Source organism: Heterodontus francisci, chromosome 5 (genome assembly GCF_036365525.1).
Source record: "Heterodontus francisci isolate sHetFra1 chromosome 5, sHetFra1.hap1, whole genome shotgun sequence".
Taxonomy (NCBI): Eukaryota; Metazoa; Chordata; class Chondrichthyes; order Heterodontiformes; family Heterodontidae; genus Heterodontus; species Heterodontus francisci.
Genome location: NC_090375.1, coordinates 151642441 through 151665949, shown reverse-complemented (window position 1 = coordinate 151665949; position 23509 = coordinate 151642441). Strand labels below are relative to the sequence as shown.

General features: G+C 42.3%; 1 protein-coding gene across 3 annotated transcripts in view; it reads right to left on the bottom strand.

Moving 5' to 3' along the window:
• The window catches only part of fbxl2 (F-box and leucine-rich repeat protein 2), a 305824-nt gene that overhangs the window by 74037 nt on the left and 208278 nt on the right, over positions 1-23509 (bottom strand). For all 3 annotated transcript variants that reach the window (XR_010975078.1, XM_068032240.1, XM_068032241.1), the window contains 4 exons: positions 19238-19364; positions 9083-9157; positions 5607-5737; positions 2442-2502 (listed from right to left, as the gene is read on the bottom strand). Coding sequence is in view for 2 of the 3 variants with exons in the window: in XM_068032240.1 (XP_067888341.1) it covers positions 2442-2502; positions 5607-5737; positions 9083-9157; positions 19238-19364 (394 nt within the window). In the remaining variant the exon portion in view is untranslated. The remainder of the gene's footprint in view (positions 1-2441; positions 2503-5606; positions 5738-9082; positions 9158-19237; positions 19365-23509) is intronic.

Genomic DNA, 23509 nt, shown 5'->3' with positions numbered 1-23509 from the left:
TTCCAAGCAAGATTTATTATATTTAATAAAGATAAGCATCTTACGTGAATCTATCGTTTTTGGCTCCCACCAAAAGCGTTGCATCCTTACCACCAATTCCACCCCTCCTGGCCACAGCTTCAGGTGTAACCAAACTGTTCATAACCTCAGTGTCATATTCAACCCAGAGCTGAGTTTCTGACCCCATATCCTCATCGTCACAAAGAGTACCTAATTCCACTGCAATATCATCTGCCTTCACTCCCATCTCAGTTCATTTGGTGCTAAAAACCCTCATCCAAGCCTTTGTCACCTACAGACACGACCATTACAAAGCCTTCACGGCTGGCCTCCCATCCTATACCCTCCATAAACTTCAACTCATCCAAAACTCCGTCACCTATGCAGCACCAACTCCCATTTGTTCATCATACCAGTACATTGGTTTAAGGTTCCCGCCAAGCCTCAAATTCAAAGTTCTCATCCTTTATTTAAATCTCTTATGGTCTCATGCCTCCAATATCTTCTACAGCTCTATGCCTTCCAATCCCGTCATCACACTTTGTCCCTCTGACTCTGGCCTCCTGTGCATCTTCCTTCACTCCATTGTTGGCAGCCATTCCTTCTACTGTCTAGGCCCCACACTATCTAATTCCTCCCCTAAATCCTTTGCCTCTCCACCTCAAAACCCATCTCTGACCAATCTGTTGATCATCAATTCTCATATTTCTTTCTCTGATTCAGCATCCTATTTTTAAATTATGCTTCCGTAAAGCATGCAGGGATGTTTTTCTACATTAAAAGCACTGTATAAATGCAAGATTCTTGTTGCAGCATGTGTTGGAAGCTGCCGTCCAAGATGCCTTTACAGGGACCTCACACAAGCTAGCCATGCAGATAAGGATGGATGTGCAAGAAGCCCAGCTGTAGAAAATCTACAGGTAATGAAGCATTTAGTGAATATTATGGTGGAAAAAGAAAGGTTAAAGGTCGGCATTCTGTGCTGGCAGCTTTAAACCCGGAAACCAAACCTTCGGTGACCAGGCAAGTTGAGATGCTTTACGTTGACTGTGGCCAGGCGCCTGGACCCAGCAACTGAATGACCTGAAGCACCATTACCACCCGGAACCTCACTCTTCTGAGGATCTTCAAGCATCTGAAATCCAAGATTAGATGGATTTTGCACAATATTTTGGGAGGTATTGAACTCTGCTAGCTTCGTAGTATGGAAAGCCCATTTTATATTGTCTTATGCTATATGTGACAGTCACAGCTGCAAGAATTGCTACCAGTTCAAGATTCCCAAAGTAGTGAAGAATTGAAACATAGGTGCTCAAAGTTGACATCAAAGGCATACCTCTCTGGTAAAAGGGCAGTTATCCACTCACTTCATTTCACCAACCTCTTGATTCCAACTCCTACATGCCTTGACAGGCTAGGAGATCTCTGGGGGCAGGACTCTGATGCTAGACTAAGTGCTGCGTGAGGGACAGGTTCAGCAAAACTAACTGCATTCTCAGACAGAGGAATTAATGGAATTAAAATCTCTAGTCAATAATGCCAAGAGATATCTGCACCATCTCTGAGCATTGGGCTCTAGATAGCCATACAAACTCTTAGCAGAGGTAGGAAGTGGGAGAGTGACCAAGACCTACAGTGAACAGGAGACAAGAGCTTTGAACTCCCTAGAACTTAGAAGTTTAACATCTATGAGGGTGACTACCAAGAACCTTTGGGGCACAGGGGTAAAGAAAGAGAAGAATAATGCACCCAAGCTGTATTATGTTGACAGAGGCTCCAATGTCAATCAGGGCATTGACTATCAAACTAGCTGAGACAATCTGCTCTGATCAGCACCAATAAGTGCAACTGCTGTACCATGAACCCACCCCAAGGTTAACAACATTGAACCCAATAAGTGAAGTTCTGGTGAGCACAGCTCAAAAAATGAAGACAGACCTAGAGCAATGTTTCTCATGCTTTGAGAAGAATCAGTGAAAAAAGCCATTTGAAAGTGGCACATGGTGGAACAAAGATAAATTCAGCAGAACAATGACAAAGAGGAGAATACCAATTGGTAGCACATTTTAACAACTTTTCACAAATGCAGGAAGAGAATAATTTGGCAGAATAATGGCATGAATGCCTTACTGGTGCAGGGAAAAGCAAACCAGGGTCCCACAGGTTTGGTTCTGTTAACAGACAGTACAGTAGCAGCAAAGTTCACATGGACAATGCTCCCCAATGTCATGACAATGATAAAACTTCAAAGTTAGTCTTATGATTTATTCCTAGCAAAAGTGACATAGATCCACCCCTACTCCACTGGTGATGGAGATGCCATCATGACCGGGGAACAATTCAATAGCTCCATTTTAGCAAATGGTATTTTATGCACAATAACTACAATCAGTAAAAGCCAAGACTGCCAAGAGCGTGCATCCCAAAAAAAAAAAACTTACCCTAGCTAAAACAGTAAAACCAGCATCTGTCAAATGCGAACATCGTGCTACCTCCAAGATCCTGGAAGAATTACAAAAACACTCATAAATCATTTCTAAAATCAGCGCTCCATATATCATTGGAGTGAAATTCTTTTTAATCTACATGTTCTTTATAATCAAAAATGTGTTAACAAATTCAAACAATGGGATTTCTGTGAGCACAATTTTATTGGCCAGTCACTTTTTTTTTTAGGTCAATTTCACTCACTATACCAATGCACTTCAAATCTGCAGTAATTATCAAAAAGTATGTGAAACATATACCTTTCTTAGTATAAAGTGCTTTCAATATCAACTCAACACAAGATGAGCAATTAAAGTACAGAATACTTTTTCTCAGCATTATCTATTTTCTGCTTATCCTAAGGTACAACTATTGTGTCCTACTTGCACTTCCTTGTATGGAAACCAAAATTTGAGGAGGAACTTCAAGGAGGAACTTCTGGAGACAGTTCTGAAAGTACTTGCAAATGGGATAGGCATTTCATCAATCGAGCACAATTAAATCCAAAGTTTTCTGATTACAAACACTGCTTTACTTTTAACTCAAGAAAACATACATTGACTCACAGCTCATTTCTTCAACTCAAGTTCAGGAGGAAAAAGAAGCCAAAAATTAGAAAATCCAACAATGAGTCTTTTGTGTATGCTTCCAGAACACATTGACTTTAAAGGGATACAATTATGAAAACAAGGTTAGTAAATTTTTGGGGGTAAAAATTATCATGCTAAATAATACTGAATTAATAAGTCGGAGAAAGCAGAGTGCACAAAATAGGTTAGAGATTAGTAAGAATGTCCCCCATAACCAAGGACAGGGGGTTGTTGGGGGCAGGGGGGTGGTGATGTCAATTAACTTCCAGGTGCCCTAAGCCACTCAGATGATGGTGGTCTTACATTTAATACCCTGTTGATGTTGAGTTGATGAATTTCAGCTGGAACATCAGTCGAGGTACTCAGTCATATAAGGTCTGGGAGGGAGGGTGGGTGTCGGTGAGGAGCAGATTAAAAAAAAATCACCAGGGTGCCTGCTCAGGTGATAAGTATTCAGTAAGAAAAAAGCCAACTGCCCATCCCAGATCTTCAACAGCATCATCAGAGTCACACACAACTTTCCTGGGCACCATCATTGATCAGAAGTTTAATTGGAAGAGCCACATCAACAAGAAAAAGGCAGAGGCTGGGTAGTCTGGAATGTGTGACTCAACACCCAACTCCTTACTCAGCCTCATAGAAGGTGGAGACACAAGTCAAGTGCAATGAAATACTCACCACTCACCTCATGGGTGCGGCACCAACACTTATGATGATTAACACCTTTTAGGACAAATCAGTCTACTTGGTCAGTTCCCCTGTCACTGAGGTCAATCTCTACTGGCAGCACACTCTCTACAGAATGTACTGCAGCAACTTACCAATCTTACTTTAACAACACTTCCCAGTCCTGCAACCTCTACCACAGAGAAGAACAGAAACGGCAACTTCATGGGAACACCATCACCGGCAAGTTTCCCTCCAAGTCTCACTTCATCTTGACTGGACACATCATTGTTAAGTCAAAATCCTGGAATTCTCTACTCAACACCATCACGGAAGCATCAACACAACAAAGGTTTCATTGTTCAAGGAGAAAGCCATCACCAACTTCTCATGGCAACTAGAGAGGGTAATAAATACAATCTTGCCAGCGTCACCACATCCTGAGAATTAACAAATTTGTGTCGAACAATGTACAGTGTGTGAACACGAGTTGAGCAAAGGCAAGAAATAAGCTGGAATACAATCCATTGTTGAAAAGCAGACAACAGTTATTATCAAGATAAGCAGATGATTAACATACTTGAAGGAAATATTGGAAGGTTGCTAGAATCTGTGTGACCATACCGCAATAAGATTTGAAAGAAAAAGAGGGAGGGAAAAATTGGGGAAGAGAATGACCAATTTGCATCTAATAACTAGATTATAACTCAATCCTGAAGATTGGGCTAAAGGCCATACAGTTTCTAGGCTTTTAAACTACACATCTTTAGTTATATATCTGATGGAAACATAGTCAATTCCTTCTAAATGGTAATGTTATCAAATCTACAAAATTCGACCAATCAGCGTTAAAAATAATTTTATCCTTTTCTAAAATTTCGAAAAGCAGCTAATCTTAAACATAAGCACACCATTTTATTTAGCAATAAAAAGCCATTAGTATCATTCAATGATTATGAACATACATGGTTACTCTAAATCCCATCTACTCATCATGTCACCATATTCCTCAATCTCTCCTCTCTAATAATAAAGTTGCTTCACCTTCCATTTGTAGGTGGCTTCTCGAGTCATTTATTCGATATTGCCCTTGTTATATTCCAGAAAGCCAGTTGGTGAAGGATATAACTGGAGCCAATCTTTACACAATTAGCATTTATTTAGAATTGCAGATTAAAAACCAGCACCTCCTAACCTCAACTACAGTTTAAGTCAGTGTCTATTCCGGGGTGCAAGTGTAAATCTCAGTTAACACCCACCACCTGCCTACAATTAAGCATAATTAATATACAATTAGCACCATTTGCTAAAGAAAAGATTTCCTGATTCCCTCCTTATGCTGGATTTCTTTTTAAACTTAGGTTCCTTCCATTAAGTGTTTAACTTGCTTGAAACAACTTTGTCAATTATCTTCATAATTTTGAGAAGTTCAGCTAGGTCATCTCAAATTCTTCCATTTTCCAAAGTAAGCGACCTGCTTACCCTTTCCACATACCCAATTCATAATAAACAGATTCATAATTTTGCTCATTTCTGCACACTCTGAAGTGCAGTAATCCTCTGATTAAGTGACCAACTGGATATAGTATAGCAAATGGAGACTGACGAACATTGTTTATAGCCTATCTCTTGCTAATGCTTCCCCAAGGGTGTTACATCAAAATGGATAGAAACTGAATTATTCCTTCCCCTTTGGAACTGGATCAAACACCCAACTGTGAAATGTTTAATGTTTTGTTACATTATGGTACTTTATAAATGTAAGTAGCAGTTAGTGCAAGTACTTGATAGCTATAAAAGTTATGCTTTCAACATCAGGGAGCTTTTATAAAGTTGAACTACAGATCTGATGGTCATACTCACTTTAGCCTTGGACAATTCAATCCCAATGCAGTTATGGAAGCATCAGTAATGTTTCCGCATCCAGACACACACAGAAATTGGAGTTTGTGGCAGCCTCTGCAAACACTTACTAATCCTTCATCTGTGATTTGCTTTGAAGGCAAACAGAATTATGGGTCATTAGCTCCTTTAGAACATCAGGTTAGTTACAAATCGAATACAAATCTGTTCTGCTCCTAGCAATTTGACAGAATCAATACGTAGAATTTGTGGATAACTTCCTGGAAGTAATTAGAGTATCGACTGTCAGTGATTAAGGATGGCATCCCTCTCAAAAGCCAGGCTATCAAATGAAAACTAGTCTGTTTGAGGTTGAAAATTTGAGCTGATACATGATTGAAATGTGCCCCACGACCCCCCTCCCCCACCCCCCAACCAATGACTACAGTCTTGGCACAGCACCTGACAAATTACTGCTGAGTAAGTGGTGGAAGTTGCATAAAACTACTCAACTAATGTTGATCCACCTTGGAAGTGGTCATTGCTCATTTGCCCATCCTTCTTTGGCTGTGGTCCTAAGGAAGGAGGCCAAGTTAAGACTCGCAAAGGTTAATGCAGTGGTAACTACAAGGCCATTAGTCTACGACAATAACTTCCTTGATGGTCACATTCAGGTTCTGGACATTCTTGCATTACAAATGTAAAACGCCTGATCAAAGGATCATACTAAGGATCTTGCAAAGAAGAATAGGAGTCATCCTTCTTCTTTTCAATGATTTGTACTCCAAATCTTGAGTGGGAGCTGCAGCAGTGGCAGTCTTCCTGGCTGATCATTTGAGTTCACCTATCACAAAGAATAAATTGATATCCTTGGAGGCCACAATGCTCATGATAGCACATGAAGTAAGGAGTTCATAGAGCTGGTTTGATACAATACACAAGTACAGGAGGCTGTGGTCTAGAATTGAGAGCAGTAATCAAGTTGCTGATGAGTTCACTCTTGCAAGATGGCATTTCTTGGCACAGGTAAGTTTGAGCAGATTTAGTGCCATCAGCTACCAAAAGACATTTAAGGCACCCTCATGGCCAGGCAAATGTACAGTGTTGCAAGACAATATTTAGAAGGTTGAGGCAAAGTCATTATTACTCACACTAGGCAGGATTCTAACCAATAACTTTTAAACACTGATGAAAAATATCAAAAAGATTTGATTAGATATGCAGCAGCAGCAGTGGAGAGGGAGGAGGTTGTCAAATAAAACAGACACTTACATTGAATAGTCAAGCAAGAGTTATTAAAAAGTATCAAGGGAATATGGGGGCTCCTTCAGGGTTCTTATTCTTGTGGATCAGGCAGATCCTTTGCACTGGAAGGGAGTGAAGGGGGTTAAAATGGTGATTCTTCTTCCCAGTCCTGGAACTTATGCTTTCTGACAAACCAACTGCGAAGTTGGAGATCCCAAATGAAGAACACGCATGTTTTAGATTACTAATTACCAATATAAGTATAAAATTGGATTCTAATAGAATCAAACTGCAATTAACATGACGTGGAATTTAGTCAGCACTTGCTTAGCAATAACCTGCTCAGTGACGCTCAGTTTGGGTTCCGTCAGGGCCAGTCAGCTCCTGACCTTATTACAGCCTTGGTTCAAACATGGACAAAAGAGCTGGACTCAAGAGGTGAGGTGAGAGTGACTGCCCTTGACATCAAGGCAGCATTTGACAGAGTATGGCATCAAGGAACCCTAGCAAAACTGAGGTCAATGGGAATCAGGGGGAAAACTCTCCTCTGGTTGGAGTCATACCTAGCGCAAAGGAAGATGGTTGTGGTTGTTGGAGGTCAATCATCTCAGCTCCAGGACATCACTGCAGGAGTTCCTCAGGGTAGTGTCCTAGGCCCAACCATCTTCAGCTGCTTCATCAATGACCTTCCTTCAATCATAAGGTCAGAAGTGGGGATGTTCGCTGATGATTGCACAATGTTCAGCATCATTCTTGACTCCTCAGATACTGAAGCAGTCCGTGTAGAAATGCAGCAAGACCTGGACAATATCTAGGCTTGGGCTGATAAGTGGCAAGTAACATTCGCACCACACAAGTGCCAGGCAATGTCCATCTCCAACAAGAGAGAATCTAACCATCTCCCCTTGACATTCAACGGCATTACCATCGCTGAATCTCCCACTATCAACATCCTAGGGGCTACCATTGACCAGAAACTGAACTGGAGTAGCCATATAAATACTGTGGCTACAAGAGCAGGTCAGAGGCTAGAAATCCTGAGATGTGCAACTCACCTCCTGACTCTCCAAAGCCTGTCCACCATCTACAAGGCACAAGTTAGGAGTGTGATGGAATACTCTCCATTTGTCTGGATGGGTGCAGCTCCAACAACACTCAAGAAGCTCGACACCAGCCCGCTTGATTGGCACCCCATCTACAAACATTCACTCCCTCCACCACTGACGCACAGTGGCAGCAGTGTGTACCATCCACAAGATGCACTGCAGCAATGCACCAAGGCTCCTTAGACAGCACCTTCCAAACCCGCGACCTCTACCAACTAGAAGGACAAGGGCAGCAAATACATGGGAACACCACCTGCAAGTTCCCCTCCAAGTCACACACCATCCTGACTTGGAACTATATTGCCATTCCTTCACTGTCGCTGGGTCAAAATCCTGGAACTCCTTTCCTAACAGCACTGTGGGTATACCTACCCCAAATGGACTGCAGCGGTTCAAGAACGCAGCTCACCACCACCTTCTCAAGGGCAATTAGGGATGGACAATAAATGCTGGCCTAGCCAGTGATGCCTACATCCCATGAATGAATTAAAAAAAAGTCATCAGGAACAAAACTATAATGTTATTTGAGGAAAGACAGTTGAAATAGCATATGTCATTACAAAAGAGGGAAAAATCTTCAGTCAGTTCACCCTGAACACTCTTTTGCACATTCCACTGAGTGGATCAGCGGTAGTTCTGGCCAAAACATTCAAAACACTTACCTCATCCTCAACCAGGGAATTGTAAGTAATGCAGGTGCAACCAAACAGGGGAAGACAAAAACCACATTTAACCTCCCTTGCACTTTTGGAAAATTTGGGTGGGCACAACTCTGAACACAAGTGAACACTGTGACTTTGTTTCTCTTCCTCTTCACCCCACCATCCACCACCACCCCCCCACCGCTTCACCAAACACCCCACAAAGCTCATGTTGCATAGGTATTATTCTACATCAAGTCAATGGTAATCACAGATAACAAATGGAGATCCATAGATTTTTGATAATCAATATTTAATTAAAGTGGAAGTTATGAGTATATATATGTGGGTGTGCAACGCCTTCTGTATTACATAACGGAGATGTTCCGACTAATTAGGATCTCAGCAGTAAATCTGTCAAATATGAACACCAGAACTAAAACCAGTTTCTATTGAAAGAAAATACAATTTAACTAAAATTTGAAGCAAACCAATAAATACTTACTGAACATGCCTGCAAATTAAGTGTCACTAGCTCTGGACAGTGAACCTGAATGTGTTTCAATGAGTCATCATCCAGCTGTTGAAAAAAAAATACTCTCTGAAACAAAGCATCAGACCACAATTGCAATCAGAACAAGTTTGAATGGAGGTACCAATACTGCTTGTCATTTCTTTAGGTACACTACAGTCATCTTTTCAACCAGAGGTACTCATTAGTAAAAATATTACTGCAATATTCTATTAAGTTGATTTTAAAAATATAAGAGAATTCTTCATGAGGGTGTATTTTATAAAATTAAGACATATATTTAAAAAATCCTTCAACTGTTAAGAAATTATGTGGCAGCACAGTAATAGATGACAAATATTTACTGGTTAACCAAAACTATAATGAGCAGAAGCTATGATTAATCAACACTCTGCAAATTATAGCAAGCTGAAACCAATTACATTATAAAATTGATTTAATTTTGAAATTCAACAGACTCTACAATATTCCAAAGTTTGTGGTATAAACCCTTGACTATGCATGCGCCTAGTTTGATGTCTTTTACACAGCTAGTCCAATAAGTCTTTTCTCAACAGTGAGGAGGAAAGCCTTAGATTAAAGGACATACAGATGGGCTGGTAAAATGGGCAGAGCAGTGGCAGATGGAATTTAATCCTGAGAAGTGTGAGGTGTAGCATTTTGGGAGGAGTAACAAGGCAAGGGAATATACAATGGATGGTAGGACCCTAGGAAGTACAGAGGATCAGAGGGTACTTGTCCATAGATCACTGAAGGCAGCAACACAAGGAGATAAAGTGATTAGGAAGGCATATGGGATACTTGCCTTTATTAGCCGAGGCATAGCATATAAGAGCAGGGAGGTTATGATGGAGCTGTACAAAAAGCTAGGTAGGCGACAGCTGGAGTACTGTGTACAGTTCTGGTCAGCACACTATCGGAAGGATGTTATTGCACTGGAGAAGGTGCAGAGGAGATTCACCAGGATGTTGCCTGGGCTGGAGCATTTCAGCTATGAGAAGAGACTGGATAGGCTAGGGTTGTTTCCCTTAGAGCAGAGAAGGCTGAGGAGGGACCTGATTGAGGTGTACAAAATTATGAGGGGCACAGATAGGGTAGTCATAGAGTCGTACAGCATAGAAACAGGCCCTTCGGCCCACCACATCCATGCCAACCATAATGCCTATCTATGCTAATCCCATCTGCCTGCATTAATTCCATATCCCTCTATGCCTTGCTCATTCAAGTACCTGTCCAGATGCCTCTTAAATGTCGCTACTGTTCCTGCCTCCACCACCTCCTCAGGCAGCTCATTCCAGATACCCACGATTCTTTGTGTGAAAAATTTACCCCTTTGATCCCCTTTAAACCTCCTCCCTCTCACCTTAAATCTATGCCCTCTAGCTTTAGTCACCCCTACCATGGGAAACAGCCTCTGGCTATCTACCCTATCTATGCCTCTTAATTTTATATACCTCCATCATGTTCCCTCTCAGCCTCCTTCGCTCCAGGGAAAACAGACCCTGCCTATCCAATCTCTCTTTATAACTCAAGTCCTCCAAACCAGGCAACATCCTTGTGAATCTTTTCTGCACCCTCTCTAACTTAATCACATCTTTCCTGTAGTGCGGCAACCAGAACTGCACACAGTACTCCAAATGCGGCCTAACCAACGTCATGTATGACTGTAACATGACGTCCCAACTCTTGTACTCAATGCCTCGGCCAATGAAGGCAAGCATGCCATACGCCTTCTTCACCACCCTGTCTACCTGTGTTGCTTTCAGCGAATTATGTACTTGCACCCCAAGGTTTCTCTGCTCAACAACACTCCCCAGGGCCCTGCCATTCACTGTATATGTCCTGCACTGGTTTAACTTTCCAAAATGCATAACTTCACACTTGTCTGCGTTAAATTCCATTTGCCAATCCCTTGCCCACTTTTCCAGATTATCTCTATCCTGTTGTAACCTTAGACAACCTTCTTCACTGTCCACTATACCACCAATTTTGGTGTCATCTGCAAACTTACTAATCATGCCCCTTACATCCACATCCAAGTCATTAATATATATGACAAACAACAGAGGGCCCAGCACCGATCCCTGCGGCACACCCACTGGTCACCGACCTCCATTCTGAAAAACAACCCTCCACTAGCACCCTCTGCCTCCTATCACCAAGCCAATTTTGTATCCAATTTGCTAGCTCACCCTGGATCCCACGTGTTCAAACCTTCTGGACCAGCCTACCATGCGGGCCCTTGTCAAAGGCCTTGCTAAAGTCCATGTAGACAACGTCCATCGCCCTGCCCTCGTCAATCCTCTTGGTCACCTCCTCGAAAACCTCAATCAAATTCGTGAGACATGATTTCCCACACACAAAGCTATGCTGACTATCCCTAATCAGACCATGCCTTTCCAGATGCATATAAATCCTGTCTCACAGAATCCCTTCCAATAACTTTCCCACCACTGATGTAAGGCTCACCGGCCTGTAGATCCCTGCTGCCCTTCTTAAATAAAGGCACAACATTAGATATCCTCCAGTCTTCTGGCACCTCACCCGTGGCCAACGATGATAAACAGATGTCTGCCAGGGCCCCAGCAATCTCCTCCCTTGCTTCCCATAGCATCCTAGGATACACCTGGTCAGGCCCTGGGGATTTATCCACCTTAATGCGCTTCAAAGCCTCCAACACCTCCTCCTTTGTAATGTTGATATGCTCCAGGATATCGGTGTTCCCTCCCTTGAACTCACTAGCTTCCATGAACTTCTCTACGGTAAATACGGACGAGAAATATTCATTTAATACCTTGCCCATTTCCCGTGGCTCCACACATAGATTGCCACACTGATCCTTAAGGGGACCTACTCTCTCCCTAGCTACCCGTTTACTCTTAATATACTTATAGAATCTTTTAGGATTCTCCTTTATCTTATCTGCCAGGGAAATCTCATGCCCCCTTTTCGCCCTCCTAATTTCCTTCTTAAGTGTACTCCTACATCCCCTATACTCCTCGAGGGACTCGCTCGATCCCAGCTGTCTATACCTGACATATGCCTCCTTCTTTGTCCTGACCAGACCCTCAATATCCCTCGTCAACCAAGGTTCCCTAAACTTGCCAGCCTTGCCCTTCCATCTAACAGGAACATTCCAGCCCTGAACTCTTCCTATCTCACTTTTAAAAGCCTCTCACTTGCCAGACATCCCTTTACCTGTAAACAGCCTCTCCCATTCAACTTTTGAGAGTTCCTGTCTGATGCCATCTAAATTAGCCTTCCCCCAATTTAGGACTTCAACCTGAGGACCAGTCCAATCCTTTTCCGTAACTATCTTGAAGCTAATAGAGTTATGGTCACTGGTCCCAAAGTGCTGCCCCACTGACACATCAACCACCTGCCCATCATTTCCTAAGAGGAGGTCGAGTGTAGCCCCTTCTCTAGTAGGGCCATCCACATATTGCTTCAGAAAACTATCCTGGACACACTTAACAAATTTTTCCCCATCTGATCCCTTAGCACTAAGGCAGTCCCAGTCAATATTAGGGAAGTTAAAATCACCTCCTATTACAACCCTATAATTCCTACACCTATCTGTGATTTTCCTGCATATATGCTCCTCCACTTCCCTCTGACTATTGGGGGGCCTATAGTATAATCCCATCAAAGTGATCACCCCTTTCTTATTTCTAAGTTCTACCCATATGGCCTTGCTGGACATTCCCCCCGGGATATCCTCTCTAAATACTGCCGTGATGTCCTCCCTAATCAATAGTGCAACTCCCCCTCCTCTCTTACCTCCACCTCTGTCACGCCGGAAAGATCGGTACCCCGGAACATTGAGCTGCCAGTTCTGCCCATCCCTCAACCACGTTTCCGTGATAGCTATAACATCACAATCCCATGTACCGATCCATGCTCTGAGTTCATCTGCCTTACCTGTAAGGCTTCTTGCATGAAAGTAAATGCAGTTTAGCCTACCAAACCTTCCACGCTCCCTGCCCTGCCTACTGGACTTGCTTGCTTTAACCTCTACATTTGCCTCAACTATCTCATCTGAGAGACTACTACTTTGGGTCCCACCCCTCTGCAAGACTAGTTTCAACCCTCCCGAGTAGTGCTAGCAAACCTCCCCGCAAGGATATTGGTCCCCCCTCCAGTTTAGATGCAACCCGTCCTTCTTGTTCAGGTCACCTCTGCACCAGAAGAGATCCCAATGATCCAAGTAGCTGAAGCCCTCCCGCCTACACCAGTTCTTCAGCCATGCATTCATTTGCCTAATCCTCCTATTCCTACCCTCACTAGCACGTGGCACAGGGAGTAATCCTGAGATTACAACCCTGGAGGTCCTGCTTTTTAACCTTCTGCCTAACTCCCTATATTCATTTTGCAGGACCTCACCTCTTTTCCTGCCTATGTCCTTAGTACCAATATGGACCACAACCTCTGGCTGCTCACCCTCCCCTTTCAGAATGTCCTGCAGCCGCTCCGCGACACCCTTGACCCTCGCATCAGGGAGGCAACATACCATCCTGGAGTCTCATTTGCGGCCACAGAAACGCCTATCTGCACCCCTTACCATAGAATCCCCTATCACTATAGCTCTTCCAACCCTTTTCCTCCCCTGTTGTGCAGCAGAGCCCTCCGTGGTGCCACAAACTTGGCTGTTGCTGCTTTCCCCTGGGAGGTCATCCCCCCAACAGTATCCAAAGTGGTATATCTGTTTGAGAGGGGGATGGCCACAGGGGACTCCTGCATTACCTGCCTGCGCCTACTACTCCGTCTGGTGGTCACCCATCTCTTTTCTGCCTGTGCAGCCATTACCTGCGGTGTGACCACCTCACTAAACGTGCTATCCACAACGTCCTCAGCATCGCGGATGCTCCACAGTGAATCCACCCGCAGCTCCAGCTCCGTAATGCGGGTAGTCAGTAGCTGCAGATGGATGCACTTCCTGCACACCATCGTGTGTGTCAGGGACACTGAATCTTTGATGGAAGAAGCATGCAATGAGGAGTAACATTTCTGTACCTTAATTCCCTTGAGACAAATGAAACTCAGAACAATTTTATGCACGAACTTTGGGCTTGATCTGCATGCCAAACCAAATTGGAAGGCTGACAGAGCTTATTCTCCATGGTAGACAAGGTAAGTCTCAAGTATAAGCCACTTAAGATCATAACTCATCCAAATGTGGCTACCATATGTTGTGCAAAGATGGCTCAAATCCCAGGTAACCACACAGTTTGTTGCTCAAATGCTTCATTAACCAACTGAATTTTCTTTCATTGGCAGGTTCTTAGCTGTAATAGCTTCTCTTCAATAATGGCCCTTGATTTAATAAATAATGCAGATAATTCAGGAAAGCTGCAGTATCTCAAATCAAGGAATTGCAATCATTATGCTGCCACCAATGACAGTTTTGGCTTAATGCTTGAAATTTTTCTGGTGCATAACTGAAATGAGGAAACACTGTATACTTTGACAAATTGTCTCAAGAACCATGCAGTTACATGGAGGGTCCAAGCAGCATTAAGCACATCTGAGCCATCTGAGGCAAGAGGTCCCCTTAATAATGCATCATGATGGATTTACAGATACTCAGAGCAGTCAGGCAGTTATGAGGTCAGAAGCATGTTGTTACTAGTGACACTGAACAGAGGGTTTCAGTTTTGACAGTATTGAGCTGAGACATTTCAGATTACCCATGAATTGTTGTGGCCATGGAATCAGGCAGCAACAGCAAAGCGCTGCAGTCAGTGGTAGTGATCAAAAAGCTGTATTGGGCATCATTGGTATATTTGTGGAAGCTGACACTGAGACACAGTAGGATGGACAGAAACAAGACTAAGGATGAAGCCCTGGGGCACATCAGGAAGGAGACTGGTGGCATCAGAGAAAGATAACAAAGGAGGATATATAGTGATTGTACTGGAACAGGTCAGAGTCGGTATGTTCCCTTTGGTAGTTTACTTATTCAAACATAAATCTTTGTAAAAAAACTTTCGAATGTTAAATAGAGCTCCTTAAAAGTCTATTGCCGGCTACTGATGTAATGATGTACCAAACTGATCTTTAATAGCATTATATTTTTATGCCCTGTAAAAGCTGACATATCTACACTCCTGGGGTCAAAACTTCCTGGTACAGCTGTCTCATGAAAACACTCCCTTCAATCTCAAAAGCATCCCCTGGAAGTATTCTTCATCCAAAAAAAATGAGGTACACCTATCTTAGAAATATTGCATGTGATCTCTCACTGATAACCCTGACAACACAGAGAAGTAATGACACTGACTGCTGCTGGGGTGCAGGATAGCACTTTGTTTCTGGACCCCTGCTGCCACCCTATCTAACCATTTGAATTAGGATGATTACCCTGCCCCCAGCTGAAGACAGTGTCTGTACCACTCTCTATCATCAGAAACTGTGGAAAATTGCCAGAAATCCAACTTGGCCAATTACCATCCTATCCCCTTACTCTCAATCGTCAGCAAAATGATGGAAGAAGTAATCAACAGTACTATCCAAGCAGCACTTACTTACCAAATACCAGTTTGGGTTCATCCTGCACCACGCATCTCCAGACCTCATTACAACCTTGGTCCAAACATGGACAACAGGGCTGAATTTAGAACATGAAGGGATGATTTGATCAGTGTTTTCAAGATTTTAAGGGGAACAGACATGGTGGAGAGAAACTATTTCCGCTGGTTGAGGAGTCAAGGACTAGGAGGCATAGTCTAAAAATTCCAGCAAAACCTTTCAGGCATGAAATTAGGAAACAACTAAGGATGGTAGAAGTTTGGAACTCTCTCCTGCAAATGGTAATTGATGCTAGATCAATTGTTAATTTCAAATTAGAGATTGATAGAATTTTGTTAGCCAATGGTATGAAGGGATGGAGTTAGGTTGCAGAACAGTCATGATCACAGTGAATGGTGGAAAAGGATCAGGGGCTAAATGGCCTACTCCTGTTCCTATGTATTCCAGAGGTGTGGTGAGAGTGACTGCCCTTGACATAAAGGCAGCATTTGACCAAGTGTTGCATCAAGGAGCCTGAATAAAACTGAAATCAATGGAGATTAGGAGGAAAATTCTCAAGCGGCTGGAGTCATACCTGCCACAAAGATAGATGACTGTAGTTGTTTGAGGCCGATCATTTCAGCAACAGATCATCGCTGCACGAGTTTCTCAGGATATCAATAACCTTCCCTCCATCATAAGGTCAGGGATGGGCTGCTTGCTAATTTTTGCAGTTTTCAGGCATATAGCAGGGATGGGCTCATATGTGGCAGGTATCATTCGGTGTCAGACAATGACCATCTCCACTAAGCGGGAACTTAACCATCTCCCCATAACATACAATGGCATTACCACTGTCAACATTCTGTGGGCGAGAGGGGGTCACACCATTGACCACAAACTCAACTGGACCAACCATATAAATACCTTGGCTACTAGATCAGAGGCTAGATATTCTGTGGTAAGTAGATCACTTCCTGATTCCACAAAGCCTCTCCACCACCTAAAAGATACAAATGAGCAGTGTTTTTCTTTATATTCATTTGTGGGATGTGGGCGTTGCTGGCTAAGCCATCATTTATTGCCCATCCTTAATTTCCCTTGAACTGAGTGGTGTGCTGGTCCATTTCAGAGAGTGCTCAAGAGTCAACCACCTTGCTGTGGGTCTGGAGTCACATGTAAGCCAGATCAGGTAAGGACAGCAGATTTCCGTCCCTAAAGGACATTAGTGAGTTTTTACAACAATCGACAATGGTTTCATGGTCACCATTAGACTAGCTTTTAATTCCAGATTTATGAATTGAATTCAAATTTCACCATTTGCCATGGTGGGATTTGAACCCATGACCCCAGGGCATTAGCCTGGTCTTTGGATTACTAGTCCAGTAACAGAATACTCTCCACTTACTTAGATGGGTGCAGCCACAACACTCAAGAAGCTCAACACCCTTCACAGCAAAGAACTTCACTTGATTTCACCACCAGCACCCTGTGGCTACAGTGTGTAGCATCTACAGGACAGTGACTAAGGCTTCTTTGGCAGCACTTCCCAAACCCACAACCTCCACAACGAGAAAGGCAGGGCTAGAAGGTGCATGTATACATCACCATCCATGTTAGGCACCATCCTGACTTGGATGTATATTGCAGTTCCTTCATCGTCACTAGGCCAAACTCCTAGAACTCCCTACCAAACAGCATTGTGGAAGCATCTTCACCACATTGCCTGAAGAGGATCAAGGCAGTAGAACACCATCCTCTCAAGGGCAACTAGGCACGAGCACTAAATGTCAGCCTTGCCAGTGATGGCCACATTCCAAGAATGAATAAAATATTAACTCAGACCTAAAAGTCTGCTTTCCTTCAAAGACTGATGCCGAGTTCTATAATTTCCACAACATCTGTTGCATCAGAGTATCTCTTGTAATTTGACATGCAGACCCAAAAGAAATAGTCAAATCCTCATCTATACATAACTATAAAACAGAATTCCCATAGTTAACCTAGAGATGTGGCGAGAGTGCATCAGTAGAATACCTTTGCAATAAATTAGTAGTCTTTTACAACTTAGTTGTCTCTTACAATGTCCACATCAATGAAATGGTTGAAGTTATTGTGAGAACTACACAAGAACAATTGTAGTCTAACAGCTCAGGACACAGCTATGTTTTCCCAGTTATCTCAGCATTTTGTGATTTGTCTACAACTATCTGTGCTCTAGCCTCTACAGGTGATTTCCCCATTAGTACTTAATTTATATAAGTAACGTAATTGAACTGGGATGCAAATGGCATCCAAAGTCATTTTAATGTAAAGCAATATGGCGAATAGTGAACAAAAGTAAATCTAGTTACATTTTCCCATTTATTCTGAGTGCCTACACACAGTTATGCTGGCAGAAGTAATATTCCAGTAAAGGCCAGCAGAGAGAATAGTTCATTGGAATGTAGAGATCCCAACTGAGATGTTGCATGGATGGATATCAAACAAACGAGGTGATTTTCTCCACAGCTTTATCGCCAATTGTTCAGTTTAATTAATTGAATCTACAAGCCTTAGGCAACTGGCAATTGGACAATAATCAAGTAAGCTCTGTTGGGACAACCAAGGGATAGATATGATTTTGTCCACCAGAGCTGGCAGTGTAAGTATGCTTGCCCACCTAGATGGGGATGCCATACCTTGAGACTGTGGGAGGCCTCCGATGAGAAGCTGAACCTTATGTGGTCAGAGATAGCATAGAAGCTTTCCTTCAGAATGTTTTAGAAGCACAGCAGTGATTGTTGGTAGTTGCCAGCCACCAAGATCAATTTCTGGTGCTCCAATTGGAGTGACCTCAACCTCTAATTTTTAGCTTCCCAACATAAACATAATATCCAACCGTGTGCTGACCTCAGTGCTGTTATCTGCTGTCACAAAGTGTACTTTAGTGGGCAATCTATGAGAAAATGCATCAATCAAGATGTTTTAGCTACCTTAGTGACTGCACTGGTGTTGATCAGCACACAAACAAGTACCAAAGCCTGAGGTGGAGGTTACAAAACTCCTTCTCCCCTGAAGAAATTTCCAACAGATATGAACAATTTTGTTCTAGCATTATTAAATGCCCCTAAAGGGTCTGCTTAAAACCTGGAGAAATCTTACTGGTATTTCTCTTTTGGTGGGACTTAAGACAATTTGAAACAGTGTGTCAACACTAGCTAAAGTTGACAATGAGTTCACTAGATCAACTTAGAACATGAAAACAAGAAAATGCATGCTGGAAGCTGACACTGTTTTTCAACTTTCCAAGACAATCATACAGAAAATTTGGGCCCCCAGATTTCAACTTTTACAAATTTTGTGAAATCAATAAGAAAGCACAAATTAACATGAATTAAACTGTCAAAATCATAGGAGTAAAGGAATGGAGGCAACCACTGAAAATGATACCAAGACATAGAGCGAGGACAGACGAAGTATGTGACTATTCTGGGCTCTGTATGGCCCAGATTCTTAATAATGCTAGTGCCTGAATCATGCGCTCTCACTGCATGGCAGTGTATTCAATTGTATGTGGAGTGTGAATGGTTCAGGAAGAATGTGATTTACTTTAAAAATTGGCAAATAAAAATTACCAACCTGTGTGCACCCTCTCAAAAACATGGCCTTCAGACCACTACATCCTCCCACTAGAGCCTCTATCCCATCCTTGGTCACCTGATCACACCAGGAAATGTTTAAATGCTCAAGGTTTCGATTACCCTCACTGAAAGGCAAAAAAAAAATGCAGTTCAGTAAAGGTATAATTTAATTCATAAATTTAAAATTGATAGAAACCTCAAACTTTACTTAACTAGGACAGTAATTCAAAGATTTGTCTTAAAATACAGTTTCTTTTAGTTCATATTGTGAAGTTGGCAATAGTTGAAGCAATTAACCCTTGTGAAGACTCTAGAAACATTGCAGCATTATCAAAATACACTGTTGTGATATTACCCATGTGACAAAAGTAGTAATTTTTGCCATTGGTTTGATATGCTACTACTCTTTTTGTAGGGTAACTCTGCATTAAAAGGTGTCCACCAACTCTATCTTTGGGATATCTTTCACTTTTCCACAGAACAAAACACATTTTGTAATCGGTGGATAGCCATGATTAGCTGCAATACACAGTTTAGTTTGATTAACACTTTGTCCATTTCAGTCATCTTCTCATGGAGTTCATCAAATGGTTACTTCCTCAGCTTACTCAATGTCGACATCTGACCTGAATGTTATTTTGCTGTTTTATATCCATGTCTGGTCGCCAAAAATACAGCTCATAACAGTTTCTATGGGACACTCAACAAAGCTATTTGACAAGAACCCATGAAGGTGAAACGTCGGGCATTAAAAACAATCTGGCTGAAAAATGTGAAGACTGATGGGTGACACTATTAGTCGGTCATTATCCCACTATTTACTAAGATATATGTATATATTTACATATCAGAGAGTGTGTTTCATCAAGAACAAGAATTAAGACTTTTCTCTCACCAGTCAAACTAGGTAGTATGCAATGTAGATTGCCAATTGTACTGAATGGTATTTTGCTCAAGTTTGTGCTTCTGTGTCTCATTTTATTTGTAAATAAATTCAGAACAGTAATCTAGCCTGAATAATGCAGTGCTATTTTCCATCAACCAAACTGACAGAACATGTCATGGCCTTTGACTGGAATAGAAATTGATTAATGACTGTGAGACCTGGTATTTACACATCGGATTCCTTTGTTTTAAAAAAAGGAAACATGTATTTAAACAAACAGAAATTGAGCAGGCTAACATCTTAGTAAATATTGGGATGCTGACCTACTACTAATTGTGCCTCTTGTTGACATTCACATTTTTCAGCCAGATTGGTATAGATGAAGTTCTGATGAAAAGTCATCAACCTGAAATGTTAATTCTGTTTCTCTCTCTCTCCACAGATGCTGCCAGACCTGCTGAGTATTGCCAGCATTTTCTGTTTTATTATTGACAGAACAGGACTTTCTACATATTGGACATTAAACAATTCACCAGGATCAAAATTACTTGTTAGACTGAGGCTATGCTAATTCAGTGTGCCAAAGAATAAAAGGAGATAGGTTTGCTAATGGAAACTTGTCATGGTACAAGAGATTCAAACTGCAGAGAGGGCACAAACCACTGAACAGTTACTTTATTCAAGTATCCCAACTGGGATGAGGGATGTCAAATACGTTTACGAGGTTACCAAACAAAGAAACCAGAGCAATTATCCCCTCTCCCAGATTTAAGACTGACAAAATCTGAAGTGCGGATAGAAGTAACTTCATATTCAAAGCTTAAATATTAAATCACTCCCGGTTTACAGCAATCCATATGAAAATTCAATTTAGGATTACATGAATTTACAGCAGATTTATTAAAGCAAAGCAGAGAGGATCCTTTATAAACAGCACAGAACCGCTAGCAGCAGCACAGCAGCAAAGCACAGTGTAAGAGAGGAGCTTTTAAAAACAACACGGGAAACACCAACAGCTGCACAGAACAGAGGAGCAGCGGCGAGAAACAGGGACATATTGCAAAGCAACGTCACAGGACAAGGAGTCATGTGTGGTGAGTACACGGTTAAGCTTAGAATTTTTATTCTAATACAATTTTATTTAAATTAATCAACTTTAAACTAAGACTAGATCAATTAATTAACATATAACTAAGGCCAATTTGATCATTTAAAATCAGTGTTCAATTAATTAATGAAACCTAGGGGATAAAGTTAAAATTAAATCGGAAGGGATAGTAAAACAAAAACGTTCTGAATATTTCAGTAAATTAAAGTCTAAGGTATATAGATAAAAGAGTTAAGTAAACACATTTCAGTTAAACTTCCTAATAAGTGACATCAGCACGAGAGAGGTGGCTGATTCTTTTTTATTTATTTAAGGCATACGTTTAATAGTCAAATACATTAAGGCATGGCAGTACAGCTCAGTCCTGTAAACTGTGCATCCTGCTCCCTGTGGAAACTCCAGAATTCTTCTCATGTCCTGGACAACCACAGGTGCAGGAAGTGCCATCAGCTGCAGAAGCTTGAGCTCTGGGTTTCGGTGCTTGAGCATCAGGTGGTGTCACTGCGGCTCATCCGCGAGGCTGTTTCGTGGATAACATACTTATAGATGTGGCCACCCAACAATTTAAGGCAGAGGGGGAATGGGTGACCACCAGGCAGTCAAGAAGGACCAGGCATGTAGTGCAGGAGTCCCAAGTACATCTCACTCTCCAACCAGTATTGCATTTTGAATACTGGTGAAAGTGATGGTTCCTCTGGGGTGTGCAGCCAGAGTCTAATCCACGGCACCATGGCTGGCTCAGCTGTACAGGGGGGGCCAAGAGGAAAATTGGAAAAGCAAGTGACAGTGGATTTGGTAGTCAGGGAAACAGACAGGCGTTTCTGCGGCCACAGACCCGAATCCAGGATGGTATGCTGCCTCCCTGGTGCCAGGGTCAAGGATATCACAGAGTGGCTGCAACACACTCTGAAGTGGGGAGGCGGTGGGAGGTGAACAGCCAGCAGTTGTGGTCAGTAACGACGACATAGATAGAAAGATGAATGAGATCCTGCAGGCAGCATTTAGGGAGGTAGGAAAGAAACTAGAAAGCTGGATCTCAGAGGTAGTAAACTCCAGATTACTTTCAGTACCACGCACAAGTGCGTACAGAAATAGGAGGACAGAGCAAATGAATGAGAGGCTGGAAAGATGGTGCAGGAGGTAGCGCTTTAGATTCCTGGGACATTGGGACCAGTTACAGATGGGGCCTGTATAGGCCGCACGGGTTGCAACTGAATAGATATGGGATCAATGTCCTTGTAGGGTGATTTGCTAGTACTATTGAGAGGATTCAAACCAATTTTGCAGGGTTGTAGGAATGAGGAGGTAATATTAGAAAGGAAAACCAAGCTGTACAGAGAATTGGGTGAGACAGATGGCACTAGAGGAGAAAATAGTAAGGTATTAGGTAATGTCAGTGTAGGAGGGAATGTAACCAGGTCTAAATTAGGTCTATTGTGCATGTATGTAAATGCACTGAGTGTGGTAAATAAGGTTGGTGAGCTGCTGTGGCGATAACAGAGACCTGGTTTAAAAAAGGGCAGGACTGGATACTAAATATTCCTGTATACAAAGTGTTCAGGAAACGTAGAACATAAATAGGAGGAGTAGGCTATTTGGTCCCTTGAGCCTGCTCTGTCATTTAATAAGATCATGGCTGATCTGATTGTGGCCTCAACTCCACTTACCTGCCTGTTCCACATAACCCTCGACTCCCTGTAATCAAAAATCTGTAATTCAGCCTTGAATATATTCAATGACCTAGCCTCCACTGCTCTCTGGGGAAGAGAATTCCAAAGATTAACGACCCTCAGAGAAGAAATTCCTCCACATCTCCAACTTAAATGGGAGACCCCTTATTTTTAAATGTGTTGCCTAGTTCGAGATTCCCCCATGAGGGGAAACATCCTCTCAGCATCCACCCTGTCAAGCCCCCTCAGAATCTTATATATTTCAATAAGATCACCTCTCATTCTTCTAAATTCTCATGAGTACAGGCCCAACCTTTCCTCACAAGACAACCCCTTCATCCCAAGAATCAACCAAGTGAACCTTCTCTAACCTGCTTCCAATGCAAGTATAACCCTTCTTAAGTGAGGAGACCAGAACGGTACACAGTACTCTTGGTGAGGTCTCACCAATGCCTTGTAGCTGCAGCAAGACTTCCCTACTTTTATACTACATCCCTTTGCAATAAATGCCAACATTCCATTTGCTTTCCTAACTACTTTCTGTACCTACATGCTAAAGTTTTGTGATTCATGTACAAGGACACCCAGATCCCTCTGTACTGCAGC